The 15,901-nt window shown below is 41.1% G+C and overlaps 1 protein-coding gene across 1 annotated transcript in view; it reads left to right on the forward strand.

Moving 5' to 3' along the window:
* Positions 1–15,901, forward strand: part of polybromo (protein) — a 740,816-nt gene that overhangs the window by 47,204 nt on the left and 677,711 nt on the right. Inside the window, exon 6 of the mRNA XM_080277986.1 lies at positions 1,492–1,668. Within this exon, the coding sequence (XP_080134112.1) occupies positions 1,492–1,668 (177 nt within the window). The remainder of the gene's footprint in view (positions 1–1,491; positions 1,669–15,901) is intronic.

Genomic DNA, 15,901 nt, shown 5'->3' on the forward strand with positions numbered 1-15,901 from the left:
AAACTATGTTTTTGTTTTTTCAGGGATGTACTTAGCTTGTGGAAATAATATGCCATTTTGTGATGAAAACTTCGAGTTTCCGCTGAATTTGCCTTCTGCGGTGGTCTCTGGAACCTAACCCCCGTGGATAACTAGGGTCTACTGTATTATACCATTTGATTTTTGTAGTGAATGTATAATACAGTACAGTACTGCAATAGTACTGAAAACATTTTGAAAACCGTCGGTGCAATCCGGAGTAATGTCTGATATATCAGAAAACATCCAGGTTAGCTGAGGGAAGTCCGGATACTGCTTTTTTCGGAATGGCTTGGGCTCCAATTAGTCCATTATAGTGAGGTTTTACTGTATACAGTACAGTAGGCCCACATTTTATAGTGAGGATGCATTTGAAAGAATTCATTAACGATTTATCATAATACAGTATTGAGTCAGTTATAATGGGTTCTTTGGGCATGTGTTTTTGGCCAAGGATCACCCCCCCAACAGAGCCTAAAAACAAGTTTCCAACTCACCTAAACTGGTTGTCATTTATCTTTATTGCACTTCACTTGCTGCTTGAACTCCAGTTCCATGCTGTTGTCCCATCTGTGATGCTAATACACCCAGTAGTGACGAATGTGAATAGAGTACCATTTTGGAACAAACAAATGACTAGACTTGTGTGAGAGTGATCATTTAAGTGAAAATAATGATCGTATATTGACCTGTGAGGCTGTGTACGGAATCATAATCTTTTAAAAAATTCTGTTGTATAAAAGGAAAAAAAATCCTAACCTTTTCATCATCATATAAGCAGTTCACTGCATACAAGATCATCGTTTAACCCGCTGTGTGCCAGCAGACTTTGGACCCTTTTGGAGCCATGGTGCCTGTCAATTTTCGACTTTTTTTTTTTTTTCTAGATAGGTTAGAAATGATGTGAATACATGGAAAACAACCATAAAAGTACTTGCAGAAGCCTTTGAAAAGGTCGATTCTACCAGAGCAGGCAGCTGAAAACTTCAGAGTAATGCCCATAGACTTTATTAGCCACCTCTGACTCCCTTTGAGTTGAGGTAGATCTTCATTTTCTTCATTGGTAACTATGATATTCGAGCCAAGGACACTTTTGTTGGGTATATAGATGATATAGGAAGTGGGTGCAGATATGGGAAAGGTGCATGCGTGTCCATGCCAGTCATCTCCCGCCAAATATGAAAATTTGCGTGTTGACACCGGTTGCTGTTGCAGACTGTACAGGTACAGCTCCGACACTGTCCACAGACGTAGGGACTGCTGTACTTGTACGGCTCCGGCACTCGGTGGGTTAACAAAGTCTGCTGTAGTTGTAAGGTTATGGATGCATTAAATTGTTAGTGGTGGTTTTAAATGCACTTCTGTTGCCTTAATTCTGTACAGTACAGTACTCCCATCATACTAGGATAGTGTATTTGCATTCTTTTGTGTGTTAATGAAAGAAATCTAATATTGTGTGGCCTTCCACTGCAGCGAGGGCGCCTCACCAAGTCTTCACTGGCCATGTCGGCTCCCATGATTTTGGAGGAAGATGGACCACCTATGACTATGGAGGATGCCATTGAAGAACTGTTTGGAGCTGTCTTGACTGCCTCTGATTCTGAGGGCCGACTCTATTCATATGACTTCAGGCTCCTTCCCTCCAAGTTTGTGAGTGTCAACAGTTCAGCTGTGATAATGTAGTCCAGGTTAACTTGTTACCTGTTTGTATAACCCCTTCCTTCTGAAGTGCCAAAGCTGAATATAAGCATCTGGTGATAGCAGAACCAAAAAATATTGGAAGATAATGCTTATATACTTCATGTTTGATGGCTCCAAATAATACATGCATAGTGGCATTTAGGATGATCCTTGATTCTCCGGCCTCCATCTCATTTTTAGCTCCGGCTTTCAGCAAACCCTCTCCTGGTAATGTGATAGGAGATATTCATTCCTAATGAAGTTCATATTTTCAGCATCCACTGCTAATGAAGTTATCCCATTTTCTCCACCCTTAATTTTTTTCCTCCTCCTCCTCATCATCATCATCCGAACCTCCTTTCCCACCCAAAGGCAGGGGGAGAAGTAGCAATGTCCAGACAGCCCAAATTTGCCCAATCCAATGAGCCACGCTTCCATTCACTCCTTATTCAAGCCCCAAGAATATTGGCTGTATCGGATAGCCTACTCCAAAAATATTCACCACGTTCTGTAGCTTCACATAAACGTATCCGATAGAGTCCATCCTGATGCTATCACGTTAAAAAGGGGGTGCCAAATCCATGATCATGCACTTCTCCTCACAATATTCATCCAGCCAGCACGATCTCTTATCAGTTCCCTAGCCTCACTGACTTCTAAACCTCTCTTCCTCACACATTCATGCACCATATCTCCCCACCTTCTCCTTGGCCTACCTCGCCTTCTGCCTCCTTCAAATTCGCTCAGATATACCTTTTTCACCACTGTGCTGTTATCCATTCTCTCCACATGACCATACCATCTCGGTACACTCTTCAGTTCTGGTGTCCACAGACTTCCTCACCTCCAGCCTCCTCCAAATTCGCTCAGATATACCTTTTTCACCACTGTGCTGTTATCCATTCTCTCCACATGACCATACCATCTCAATACACTCTTCAATTCTGGTTTCTACAGACTTCCTCACTCCACGTCTTTCACGAATCACACTATTTTGTATCCTGTCCACCCTCTGTATTCCACGTACATTCCTCATCAGTTCCATCTCCACTGCTCTTACTTCTGACTTTCCATTTACATGCCACACCATAATCTCACATCCACATGTTAAAGTTGGCACTAACGCTCCTTGATGTAAGCCTCGTGCGGCTGCAACACTCAAGCCTCTGTTTCTTATCAAGGCCTTCATTGCACCGGCTACTTTCTTTCCTTGTGTCACTCAAGTTTCCACTTTCTTTTGCACATTTTCATCTCTTTTCTATCACCATACTCAGGTACAGTAATACCTCGATATGCGATATCCCGGCTTAACAATGGGGGTAGAAATTGCACCATACCCCTCCTGACGATGGCCAAACCCTGGTTTAACGATGTGTTTTGATTTTTCTTACTGATTTTGATGATATTCTAGACTAAAATTGTGTGTTTAGGTTGATTTATAAACTGTTTTTAGATTTCAGTTAATGATTTTTAGCCATAGGTGGGGTGAACATTGTCATTTTGGGGTACAGTTTAGTAAGCTTGATTTTTTCCAGACTTATATTTGACGATATTTGGATTTGATTTGTTGGTTTTATTGAGTTTTTTACAGGTGTTAGGCTTAGGTTAGCTTCCTTGACAACCTTTAGGCCATTTAGATTGCCTTTAAACGTGTTTTTGGGCTCATATGGTTGGGTTTTGGACTTGGTCTGGGGGGGAAACCCAAGGCTGGTAAACGATCCACATTGAAATACAGTAATCCCTGCACTATCAGGACGCCCACTTTCCGGACACCCCACTTACCGGACATTGTGGGCCTGGACCTTCGGAACCCAAAATTTGCCAAAAAAAAAAAAAGAAGAAGACAAAAAAAAAATTGCCCCTAAATCAGAATTTTTTCCCACCCATAATTTGAAATTGCCGTGCGGTGCCAAACAGCTGTTAACACCATGAGAATAATGTATTACCAGACGGATTTTTCACATGTATAAGAATACACAGGATGGAGATGATGGATTGTTTGCTCTCTCTGATTAATCTGCTAGCCTACATAGCGTGATAATAATCAGCATGCTGTCGACTATAAGGAGAGTGATTACATGTATTTCCACTTGTATATATAATTAGTGAAGAATAAATGCTAACTTTACGAATTTGGTAATGAAAACTGAGGAGTGTGGTAATGTGGCCATTGCGATCTGGCAACTCTGTTTCCCCGTCACCAACACTCCAACAGTTACTGCCCAACTTCGATCGCGAGTAGATGCTTATCGCAATGGAAGCCACACATGCTCATTTTTTGTGAATAAACAGTGAATAAACTGCAATACCTTGCCACTAGACCACATGGGAATTTGTAGTGTTGTGCAGTGTTAAGAAATTAGAATTTAGAATGCATAGGATTAACTGTGGAGTGCAAATTGGCAGTTGAAACTGGCGTTGTGCAGTTAAGAACAATGTGCAGGGGTAAACAGTTATAACTCACAGTGCAAAGAATTAAGTGCAGCACAACACTGGATTACTGTACATGCTTCAAGAGTATTTTCACCACTGTCCGAGCCTTAGACAAGGCGGCCACAGATGTGTTGTAAGTACCTTGGCTGAGGTACAGTCACTTCCAATTCCTCATTCTTTGGTTCCTTTTCATTTATTTCATGCTTTATGTCCATTATTAGTGTGAATAGGGTCTTAAATAGGTTTAAATAGATGCTATACATGTCTGGTAGGGAGTTAATTATGTGGCTTTCAAAGTTAGGCTGGGTTAGGGTCCTTAAGTACCAGTCCAGGAGCCAGGGGTCCACTTTCCGGACATGCCTTTGGCTCTATTATGTCGGATAGTAGAGGGATTACTGTACATGTTAAAAGTACCCCAATATATGATACCCCGCTTAACGATGGGGTTTTACCTAACCAATTACATCATTAAACCGGGGTATGCCTGTATTTGAACTCTCTCACTTATTCCAGTCTTTCTCCATGCACGATAACATCAAACTGGGAGTCATCTTCTCTCTCAGTAACCATCACTTTACTCTTTTCTACATTTACTGTCAAGGCACAATGCTCATAGACATCAGCAAAACTTAGCACTAGCGTACCAGTTCTTGTCTGGTATTTGCAAGCAGTACTGCTTCATCAGCATACAACAAATTTGAGATATTCCATCCATCACCGTTGATAACCAACGCCATCCGTCTCTCCATTACTCATGTTTTTGCTTCTCTCATCACCCCATCCAAATATATATTGAACAACCATAGGGACATCACACAACCTTGTTGCACGCCCACACCGATGGTGAACCATTTACTTAGATGCCATTAACCCTTACACATGCTTCATTACCATCAAAAAAACTCTTGACAACACCTAGCAACATACCATCTACACCGTACATGCGCAAAACTTTCCACAATCCTTCTCTGTCCACTTTGTCGCATGCTTTTTCCAGATCCATGATTGCAATAAACGTCTTATGGTCCTTCTCACAAGCCTTCTTCGCCATCTGTCTCACTGCAAATATTTAATCCACACATCCTCTGCCACTCCTAAAGCCGCCCTGTTCATCACTCACTAGGACTTCTGATATCTCTCATACTTTCTCTATAATAATTCTTCCATATACCTTCCCTACCACACTCAATAAACTTATGCCACGATAATTCTTGCACCCACTTCGTCACCTTTATTTTTGTACAGGGGTACAATCACAGCCTTTTCCACTCTGCATGCACAGTTTCACTCATCCCTGCCTTCTTACATATCTCCAGCAAGCACTTCTTTCCACTCTCTCCACTACACTTAGTCACCTCTGCCTGCACCTCATGAACCCCAGCTGCATTCCCATTTTTCAGCTGCTTCACAGTGCTCTTCACCTGTGTGAGTGTTGCATCTCTTGGCACTGCATTCCTTCTCTGCACACCCCCAAAACCAACCATGTTTACAGCCACTCTGCTTTCTCTATTCCCATTAATCAGGCTTTCAAAATATTCTTTCCATCTGAACCTTCATCCTCATGGGTTAATAATCTACCACCTACATCCTTCACACCATCACATTTCTTTCTGCTTTCACTTCTACGTTTCTGCACCTCTTTCCAGAATAACTTCCTATTTTCAGAGTAGTTTGCATTCATTTTTTTTCCTAGATCAGTGGGTTGTAATAGAGTATCAGGAGATAATGATAATGATGTGACTGAAGGACATGTGTCAGGAGTGGAGATTGTGCATTTGTAATTCTTATTTCAAACACAAAGATGCACATAAATATACTTGGTATAGTGGGAATGGAAATCATGTTGAAAGGAACCTGATTGATTATGTGCTCACAGAGAAATCAGTGCTGGGATGTGTTACTGATATGAGGACAGTGAGAGGGGAACAAGTCAAGAGTGAGAGCAGTGGAAATGAGTTACTTGAGAGGAGCATGTGGAGTGACGTGGAGGGACAGGTTGACGAATGAAGAAGTGAAGGAACGTTGTGGGGTAGATGTGGATGTGGTTGAAAAGAATAGGAGAAATACACTGAGGTGGTTTGGACATGTGGAGAGAATGGAGAATGAACGACTGACTAAGAGGGTGTATGTAGGTGAGGTGGAGGGAGGGAGAGGGAGGGGTAGACCGAGGATGAGGTGGAGGGACGGAGTTGAGAGATATATGAGGGAGGGGGGGGGGTGTTGGGGGGAGGGGAGTCAAATGGTGGGTGACAGAGTGACTTGGAGGCGTTTTGTCTGCGGCCACCCTTTGCGGGATTAGGGCGTCGGGCTATAGATAGATAGATAGATAGAGAGGTGAGTGTGGAGGTTTGTCAGCTCATATGATTGTTGTATGCAAGATCAAGCTGAGAGGAATGAGGTGGACCAGGAGAGAGAGGAGCTGGACTGAAAGCCGAGAAGCTGAAGATCAAGGAAACTATAGATGGATATGGGGCCAAAATAAGGGAGGAGTTAGAATCAGTGAATTGGAATGAAATGGATCTGGACAATCTGTGGAATACATATAGGGATTGCTTAGTTAGGAATGCCAAATCGGTGTGTGGTTTGGCAAGAGCAACAACAAAGAAGAAAGGCATGGTACAGCATGGTGGGATGAAGAGGTTAAAAAAGCAGTGGAGGAAGAGAGGAAGTGACTGCAGTGGTTACAGGACAGGGGTTCATTTGAAATAGGAACTGAATATATTAAGAGCAAGAAGCACATAAGGAGACTGGCATAGAGGAAAAAGGAGGAGGTAAATGATGATCTAGGAAGAAAAGTGAACGCAAAGTACTCTGAAAATAAGAAGTTAACTTTTCTGGAAAGAGGTGAAGAAATGTAGAAGTGACAGTGAAGAAGAAATGTGAAAATGTGAAAGATGTAATTGGTAGATTATTAACCCATGAGGATGCAGTAAGGACCAAATGGAAAGAGTATTTTGAAAGTATGATGAATGGGAAAAGAGAGAGCAGAGTGACTGTAATGGTTTTGGGGGTGTAGAGAGAGGGAATATAGGCTAGTGCCAGGAAACTTTACACTCACAATGTTGAAGTACTCATTGAAGTGGCTGAAAAACAGGAAAGCAACCAGGGTTGATGAGGTGTATGCAGAGATGATTAAGTATAATGCAGAAAGTGGAATGAAGTGCTTATTTGAGACATGTAAGAAGGCATGGATGAGTGAAACTGTACCAGTAAAATGGAAAAAGGCTGTGATTTTACCCCTGTACAAAAATAAGTGTGAGCGAAGTAAGTGCAAGAATTATCGTGGGATAGGTCTGTTGAGTGTTGTAGGGATGGTATATTGAAGAATTATTGTAGAGAAAGTAAGAGAGATGTCAGAAGGCCTAGTATGTGACAAACAGGGTTGCTGTAGGAATGGTATTAGATGTGTGGATCAAATATTTGCAGTGAGACGACTTCTGAGAAAGACTATAAGATGTTTATGGCATTTATGGATCTGGAAAAATCATACAACAAAGTAAACAGGGAAGGATTGTGGAAGGTTTCGCGCATGTATGGTGTAGATGATAAGCTGCTAGGTGCCATTAAGAGTGTTAATGATGGTAGTGAGGTATGTGTAAGGGTAACTGGGCATATAATTGAATGGTTCAAGAACATTGTGGGTGGGCGGCAAGGTTGTGTGATGTCTCCATGGCTGTTCAGTGTATATATATGGATGGGGTGATGAGAGAAGTAAAAACACAAGTGACAGAGAGAAGGATGGCATGACGTTGGTAATGAATGGTGATGGATGGAATATCACAAATTTGATGTATGCTGACAATCCAGTGCTACTTGCAAATACTAGACAAGAGCTTGGTAGACTAGTGCAGAGTTTTGTGCATGTCTGTGAGTTTCGTGCCTTGAAAAGTAGAACCTCTCTCATTCGGACTATATGGGGGGAAGGGTTGTCCGAATTAGCGGATTGTCCGGACCATCAGGGTAATCTCCAGTTCATACCAAAAACTATCTACATATGGTATGTTTGTTAATTATTAACATATGTGGCATATGTCAACCCTACTTAACTGCAAAAGATGAAAGGATACTAAAATAACCAAACTAATCATGTACGATAGTTTTGTATTGCATAATTTACAGGTAAGGCCATGGCAAGAAACTTGCCTACATTTTAAATTGTAGTAAGTGACTAAGGCCCGTGTAGGCAGAAAAATAAATAAATTAATTAACTGTAATATTTGGAATAAAAATAAAACTTATGTAGGCAAAAAATACATTGTCATCTTTTGCATATTGATAACGCCCATATGGGCAAGAAGCTAATGTTTGATGTACAGGTAAAGCACATTAAGGACAAAAAATAACCTACAGTAATCATTAAACACTGCAGAATATTCTGACCCATTTTTGTGTAAGCAAACTCCTGTGGAGTAAAAAAAAAAAAAAAAAAAAAAAGTGTGTAGTGTGGTGTGGAACAACTACGGGTAGCCACTGTCGCCTTGTGCTCACAATTGTCCTCAGCAGTTTATATAAATTATGATCGTACAGTACTAGTGTTCGAAGCCAGAGTTACCATCCATCATAGCTACCTTTTGACATATCCATAGCAAGGAACTGTTAGGCAGTCATGAAAAAATAATGCATTACGAGATCCATTTGCGGTGCACTGCTGCTCCATTATCTTGATGAGTGCGGGGTTGCTATGACAACCACGCAAACGCCTGACTTTGTACTGTTGCTCACACGTTTCTGCAATTTATGTTTTACATTCATGTTGCTAGCAAGAAATACCGAATGCCCATCAAAATACAGTATGTTAAAATCTATTGAAACCAATATTTGTCACTTTGAGTAATCATCCCTAATGAAGTCTTGTGATGAAAAATTACAAAAAACTGTGCTGTGGTAGCATCGGGTGGTTGGTGGTGTAGTGTGGTGAGACTGTGGAGCATCCATGCGTTACACAAGGCCAAACATCTGTTGACTGCACTGACCCCTCCATAATTTATAAAATGACAACAGCACTGTACTCACATAAAATCGGTCAACAGACTACAATATGCAGTACAGGACCTGCGAAGACAACAAAATGAATAGTAAAATAACAGCCCTCAGTGCGTAATCTCAACTTGTCCCTCAACGTGAGGAGTGAGGTGCAGTTGACCTTTATAATCATGATGCTATAAATAATAAAAAATAAAATAAATTACTGTTCTCAGAAATAAACTGATATGGAAATTAATTGATACTGGTTACTTACTAGTTATGTGTTAAGTGGAGGGTTGAGGCTCTATAGAAGCAGACCATGATGAAGGATGTGGGTTGAAGAAGTTATCAAGCTTCGTTTGTGTCTTCCTATTCCACTGCTCCTTAATTACTGTATCTCGTAGAGTCCTCACATGCTCGTAGTAAGGTTTCATGTTGCTGTAGGGGCAGTGATCGAGGAATTTCACTAGCCGATCCATGTGTTCCCGGGCTTGTGACAATGGTAATTTTTCAGTGAGATCATCATCATCACTGTTATCATCAGGGCTATCAACATTATCAGCTCCTACAACACTGTTTGCAATTTCTTTATCTGTTAGGTTTTGGCATCCAGGATCATCACCATCTTCATCCAACCATTCGTCCACATCCACGAGGGTTAAGGTCTCTCCAGCAACCAACAGAGTTTTATGATAATCCTGAGGCTGGAATCCTTCGAAGTCAAATTCAACATCGTCTGAATACAGCAACTGTTTCCACGCATTCAATAGAGTAGTGGTTTTCAATTCTCTGCAAGCCTTTCCCCAGTTAAATATCATGGACTTAAGGTTGTAATTTCTAAGATTTTCGAGTGTCCTCTTGCCCCTTGTGTCATCAAATCTGTCCTCACTCGATTCCAACACCACCATTACTTGCTCCAAAAACTTTCATTTGTAAAGTCCCTTACAGGCCACGATGATACCTTGGTCCATAGGTTGAATAAGAGAGGTTGTATTATAGTCGCGACAGCGAGAGGTGGCGGAGAAGCTCATCCCACTCTCTTCCCACTGGAATGTCTGTGATTGGTGGATGGTGGGGTGGGAGGTGCGTGAGTGAGGTTAGGAGTCCATTTCATGACCAGTACAGGTGTACCGTCTAATCTGGAAAGACATCTTCACCTGCCTAGTGCTTCTCTCTCTCTCTCTCTCTCTCTCTCTCTCTCTCTCTGTATGTATGTATGTACGTTTTTTGTAACATTTTGTTGTGATGTGTTTTCATTATATTTTATAATCTCTTTTTTCATGGTCTTGAAATACAAAGGAAAATACTGTATTTATCATGCTGTACTGATGCAGTCAGTATCCCATTATGAGGCTCATCAAGTCATCCGTAATTCATTGCCGTATTTAATAACCTTAAATGTACTGCACCAGCCTCTCCCCGGCAACCCATCTCTGTCTGTCTGTCTGAATCTCTCTCTCTCTCTCTCTCTCTCTCTCTCTCTCTCTCTCCAGCGAGCGAGCGAAAAAAGGAAACATAAGAGGAGTATTGATAAAGGATTTGATGTAGAGATAAATTTCATAATACATAAGGAAGAAGGAAGTTAAAATGAAAGGCAGCCAAGAGTGTGTGTGACCTGAGGAGGGAGGCTAATTCTCAAGGGACAATATATTCTGGTGTGTGTGTGTGTGTTTGTGTGCGCGCGCGTGCGTATGTGTTCTTACCTAATTGTTCTTACCTAATTGTATCATTACAGGAATGAGTCAAGCTCGTACTGTCCCGTGTCTTAAACCATATTTATCGTACATATCCTTAAATTTGTTAATTGTTTTGGCACGCACTATTTCATTCGGTAGTGCATTCCATTGATCAATTGCTCTGTTTGGGAAACTGAATTTCCTTACGTCTTTATCACCTCTCTTCTTATGCAGTTTTTTGCAGTGTCCTCTTGCTGATGCTTCTCCATATGTTAAGTAATCATTTATGTCTATTTTCTCCTTTCCTGATATGCATTTATATAGCATTATCATGTCACCTCTTTTCCTTCTCTCCTGTAGTGTTGGTAGATTCAGTTTATTTAGTCTTTCTTCGTAGCTTAGGTCCCTTAAGCTTGGTATCCATCTTCTAGCGGCCCTTTGAACTTTTTCAATCTTGTCTATGTGTGTGTGTGCGCGTGTCCCTCTCTCACTATCATACTCCAGGATTTGTACACTTTGTTCCGCGTCAATAAAGTCATTACCGGTATATGCAATCCCTCCACGTATATATATATATATATATATATATATATATATATAAAATAATATAATATATATATATATATATATATATATATATATATATATATATATATATATATATATATATATATATATATATATATATATATATATATATATATATATATATATATATATATATATATATATATATATATGTAGTATATATATATATATATATATATATATATATATATATATATATATATATATATATATATATATATATATATATATATATATATATATATATATATATATATATATATATATATATACAGTATATACATATATATATATATATATATATATATATATATATATATATATATATATACATATATATATATATATATATATATATATACAGTATATACATATATATATATATATATATATATATATATACATATATATTTATTTATTTACGTTTTTGCTTACATTTTGTTGTGGTGTGTTTCAAGAGAGAGAGAGAGAGAGAGAGAGCAACATAGGGAAGAAAGGGTTCAGGAGTGGCAAGTATGGACAGGTGGATCTTGTGACTTGTGATTCCCTTCAGCCCTCCACAACAATCCCCAGGGACGTGAGCGCAGTGTGAGCCTCGGAGAATGTTTGCCATTGTTTCCTCTGTATTTTGCATCATACCTCTTCACCTCACCTTCCAGCTGCTTTGTCTGCTTGTCCGACGGAATGCATTGCTTTTGGCTTGGGATGTATATTGTATGGCCTTTCTAATGCTTTATTCTAAAATATAAACTTAGCATACCTGCACACAATCGAAAAAAAAAAAATCTTGACACAGGTGAACAACGTTTTCACAATGAGCGATGCTCTTGTTTGTGTTGGTTTAAGCCAGTTTATTCTCTCTCTCTCTCTCTCTCTCTCTTTATGTACTGTATATATATATATATATATATATATATATATATATATATATGATGCATGTGTATACTGTATGTATAAATATATGTCTGAATGCATGCATGTACGCCCTCCGGAGCGACGGGGTAGGGGAGAGAAGAAAGGGGCTTAGGAGTGACAAGTATGTCCCGGTGGACCTGATCTTGTCATTACCACTTCATCAAAGCACACGTGTTTCTTTTTCTGTATTCTGCTCTCTCTCTCTCTCTCTCTCTCTCTCTCCTTCCCTGATTTTGGCTTATGGTGAGTACTATACTGTCCTTTCTAATGTTTTACTCCTTAAATGTTTTTGGCTGGACTTTCATATTCTAGAATATCAACATACACACCTGTATGTATTGTGATATACCATAGGTAATAGTCTGTGTACACATATTAACTGCTGTAGCAATAAATAAAGCTTCGAACCATGGCGATCAATTTGGTGACGGTACTGTGAGGGAAATATAAGCGCTCTCACACCTCCCCATTCTGCCCATCACCGTAGACCAATCAGGGACGAGAGAAGGAAAGCCTTTTCCTCACTCCTTCATGAGGGAGGCGCTTCTCCGCCACCTCTCGCTGTTGCAAGTATAGGTGGCAGAGCAAGGCACCTAATTTTTCCATTTCTGCCACACAGTTTTTCAATGTTCGAGTGTGATGGGGCATTATCAAGAAGCAGTAAAGCCTTAAACATTAAATAAGAGAGGTTGTATTAGGTGGCAGAGCAAGACACCTAATTTTTCCATCTCTGCTACACAGATTTTCAATGTTCGAGTGTGATGGGGCATTATCAAGAAGCAGTAAAGCCTTAAACATTTTCTGCGGGAATTTTAAGCACCTCTGTTTGATATTTTCTTGCCTCAGGATCAAAATGATGGTAAAACCAGTCTGATGTTATCTTCCCAGTAAACCATGCATTTGCACTGCTGTAATAATGCACTGGGAGCTCATGCATGATATCTTTGATAGCTCGAGGTTGTTTTGATTTGCCAACAAGGACAGGCTTGAGCATGTGGCTGCCGTTGGCATTTGCGCATACAAGTGCTGATACACTCTCCTTGCTTAATTTTCTCCCAGGGATTTTGGCTTCATTCACTGATGCCTGGGTATTTTCTGGCAAGGATCTCCAGAATATACCAGTTTCGTCTGCATTATAAACCTGACACAGACGTAAATCTGAACTATCAATGATCTATCTATCTATCTATCTATAGCCCGACGCCCTAATCCCGCAAAGGGTGGCCGCAGACAAAACGCCTCCAAGTCACTCTGTCACCCACCATTTGACTCCCCTCCCCCCAACTCACCCCCCCCTCCCTCATATACCTCTCAACTCCATCCCTCCACCTTATCCTCGGTCTACCCCACCCTCTCCCTCCCTCCACCTCATCCTCGGTCTACCCCTCCCTCTCCCTCCCTCCACCTCACCTACATACACCCTCTTAGTCAGTCTTTCATTCTCCATTCTCTCCACATGTCCAAACCACCTCAGTGTATTTCTCCTAATCTTTTCAACCACATCCACATCTACCCCACAACGTTCCTTCACTTCTTCATTCGTCAACCTGTCCCTCCACGTCACTCCACATGCTCCTCTCAAGTAACTCATTTCCACTGCTCTCACTCTTGATTTGTTCCCCTCTTGCAAGGTCCACGCCTCGCTTCCATACGTCAGGGTAGGGATCACAATACTATCATGCAGTGCCTTCTTAACTTCCATACTCACCTCCCTATTTCTCATCACAGCTTTCAGTGTACCAACAACCTTTCTTCCCTGCTATACCCTTTCACGTACTTCATCCCCCAAAGTTCCATCCTTACTCATCACACTACCCAAGTACTTGAATGCACTCACATTCTCCATATCCTCACCATCCAACCTCACTGCACACTCTGTGACTTCATTCCTCTCAAACACCATAACTTTACTTTTGTTTACATTAACTTTCAGCTTCCTCCTCCTACACACTGTCCCAAATTCATTCACCAAACCTTGCAACTCCCATTCATCTTCACTCAACAATACTGTATCATCAGCAAACAGCAACACCGAAAGCTTCCAAATCTCACCCTCATTCATTAGGGCCAGCCCCACATCCACTGCCCTACCTTGCACCTCCTTTACAACCCCATCCATATATATATTAAACAGCCATGGAGACATCACACATCCCTGTTTCAGTCCCACATTGAGATCAAAGAGCTCACTCAGCTCACCATCCACTCGCACCGTAACCCTAGCTCCCTCGTACATACTCTTCACAGCACTCAACAATTTCCCCTCCACCTCATATATTCTTAATACCTTGCCTATCTATTCTGTCATAAGCTTTCTCCAAGTCCATGAAGGCAGCATACACTTTCCTTCCCTTCTCTAGATACTTCTCCACTAAACATCTTAGAATAAATATCTGATCTACACACCCTTTTCCCTTCCTAAATCCCCCTTGTTCTTCTCCAACTAGCTCCTCTGTCATATGCCTAACCCTATCAATGAGTATTCTACCATATATTTTACCAGTCACACTAAGAAGGCAAATACCCCTATGGTTACCACATACTTCTCTCTCCCCTTTTCCTTTGTACAGAGGAACAATTATACCTGATTTCCAGTCCTCTGGAACCCTTCCCTCTTCCCAAGCCAATCTACACAACTTCCATATCCACTCCACAACAATCTCACCCCCATACCTAAGCATTTCACCACACACTCCATCAATTCCTGGGGCCTTTCCCAGCTTAATCTTCTTCATCGCTTCCACTACTTCCGACCTACTGATCTCTTCCTCCCTCCTCTCATCTCTTCTTCTCCCAGCCATTCCCCAACTACTTATACTCACACTGCTCTCACTCTCTACATTCAACAAATACTCAAAGTGCTCCTTCCATCTCCTCAATTTCTCTCTCTTCTCCACCAACAATCTATTATTCCTATCTTTCACTCCCCTACTATTTCCCCTTTCACACTGCCTTACTTTCTTTACCTCCTTCCAAAACAATTTCTTACTCTCCCTCCATTTCACACTCAGATTCCTCCCAAACTCTTCATCCACTTTCTTCTTACTGTCCTTCACCAGTCTCTTAACCTCCCTTCTCCTGCTCACATATACCTCTCTCTTCTCTCTCTCATCTTCTCCCCTACCTCTACTCGCCAACCATTCACCATATGCCTTCTTCTTTTGTTCCACAGCTCGTTTCACCTCATCATTCCACCATGCTGTCCCTTGCACACCCTTGCATCTCCTCCTCACTCCACAAACCGCCTCACACGCTGCGCTTATCTCTTCCGTGAATATCTTACATACGTCTTCCACCCCTTCCATCTGCTGTAGCTCATACCTTCCCAATCTTTCTTCCACTATGCTCTTATACTCTGTCCTTTTCTCACTCTTCTCACAGGAGCTGCTTCCTCCTGTCTTCCCCTTCGTCTCCTCAACCACTTTCTTTGCAGCTCTACCTTGGCCATCACTAAGTGATGGTCCGAGACTCCATTCCCCCACCCTCTCCACACCCTTGCATCCAACACTTGTCTTCTCATTCGCTCATCCACACACACGTAGTCTATCATTGCCTTTCATTCAACAAGTTCACCATCCATCCTCCTCATTACTCTCCATGTATACCGGTGGATCATCTTATGACGA

This window comes from Coenobita brevimanus, chromosome 71 (genome assembly GCF_032717465.1).
Source record: "Coenobita brevimanus isolate Jiangsu-jjx chromosome 71, ASM3271746v2, whole genome shotgun sequence".
Taxonomy (NCBI): Eukaryota; Metazoa; Arthropoda; class Malacostraca; order Decapoda; family Coenobitidae; genus Coenobita; species Coenobita brevimanus.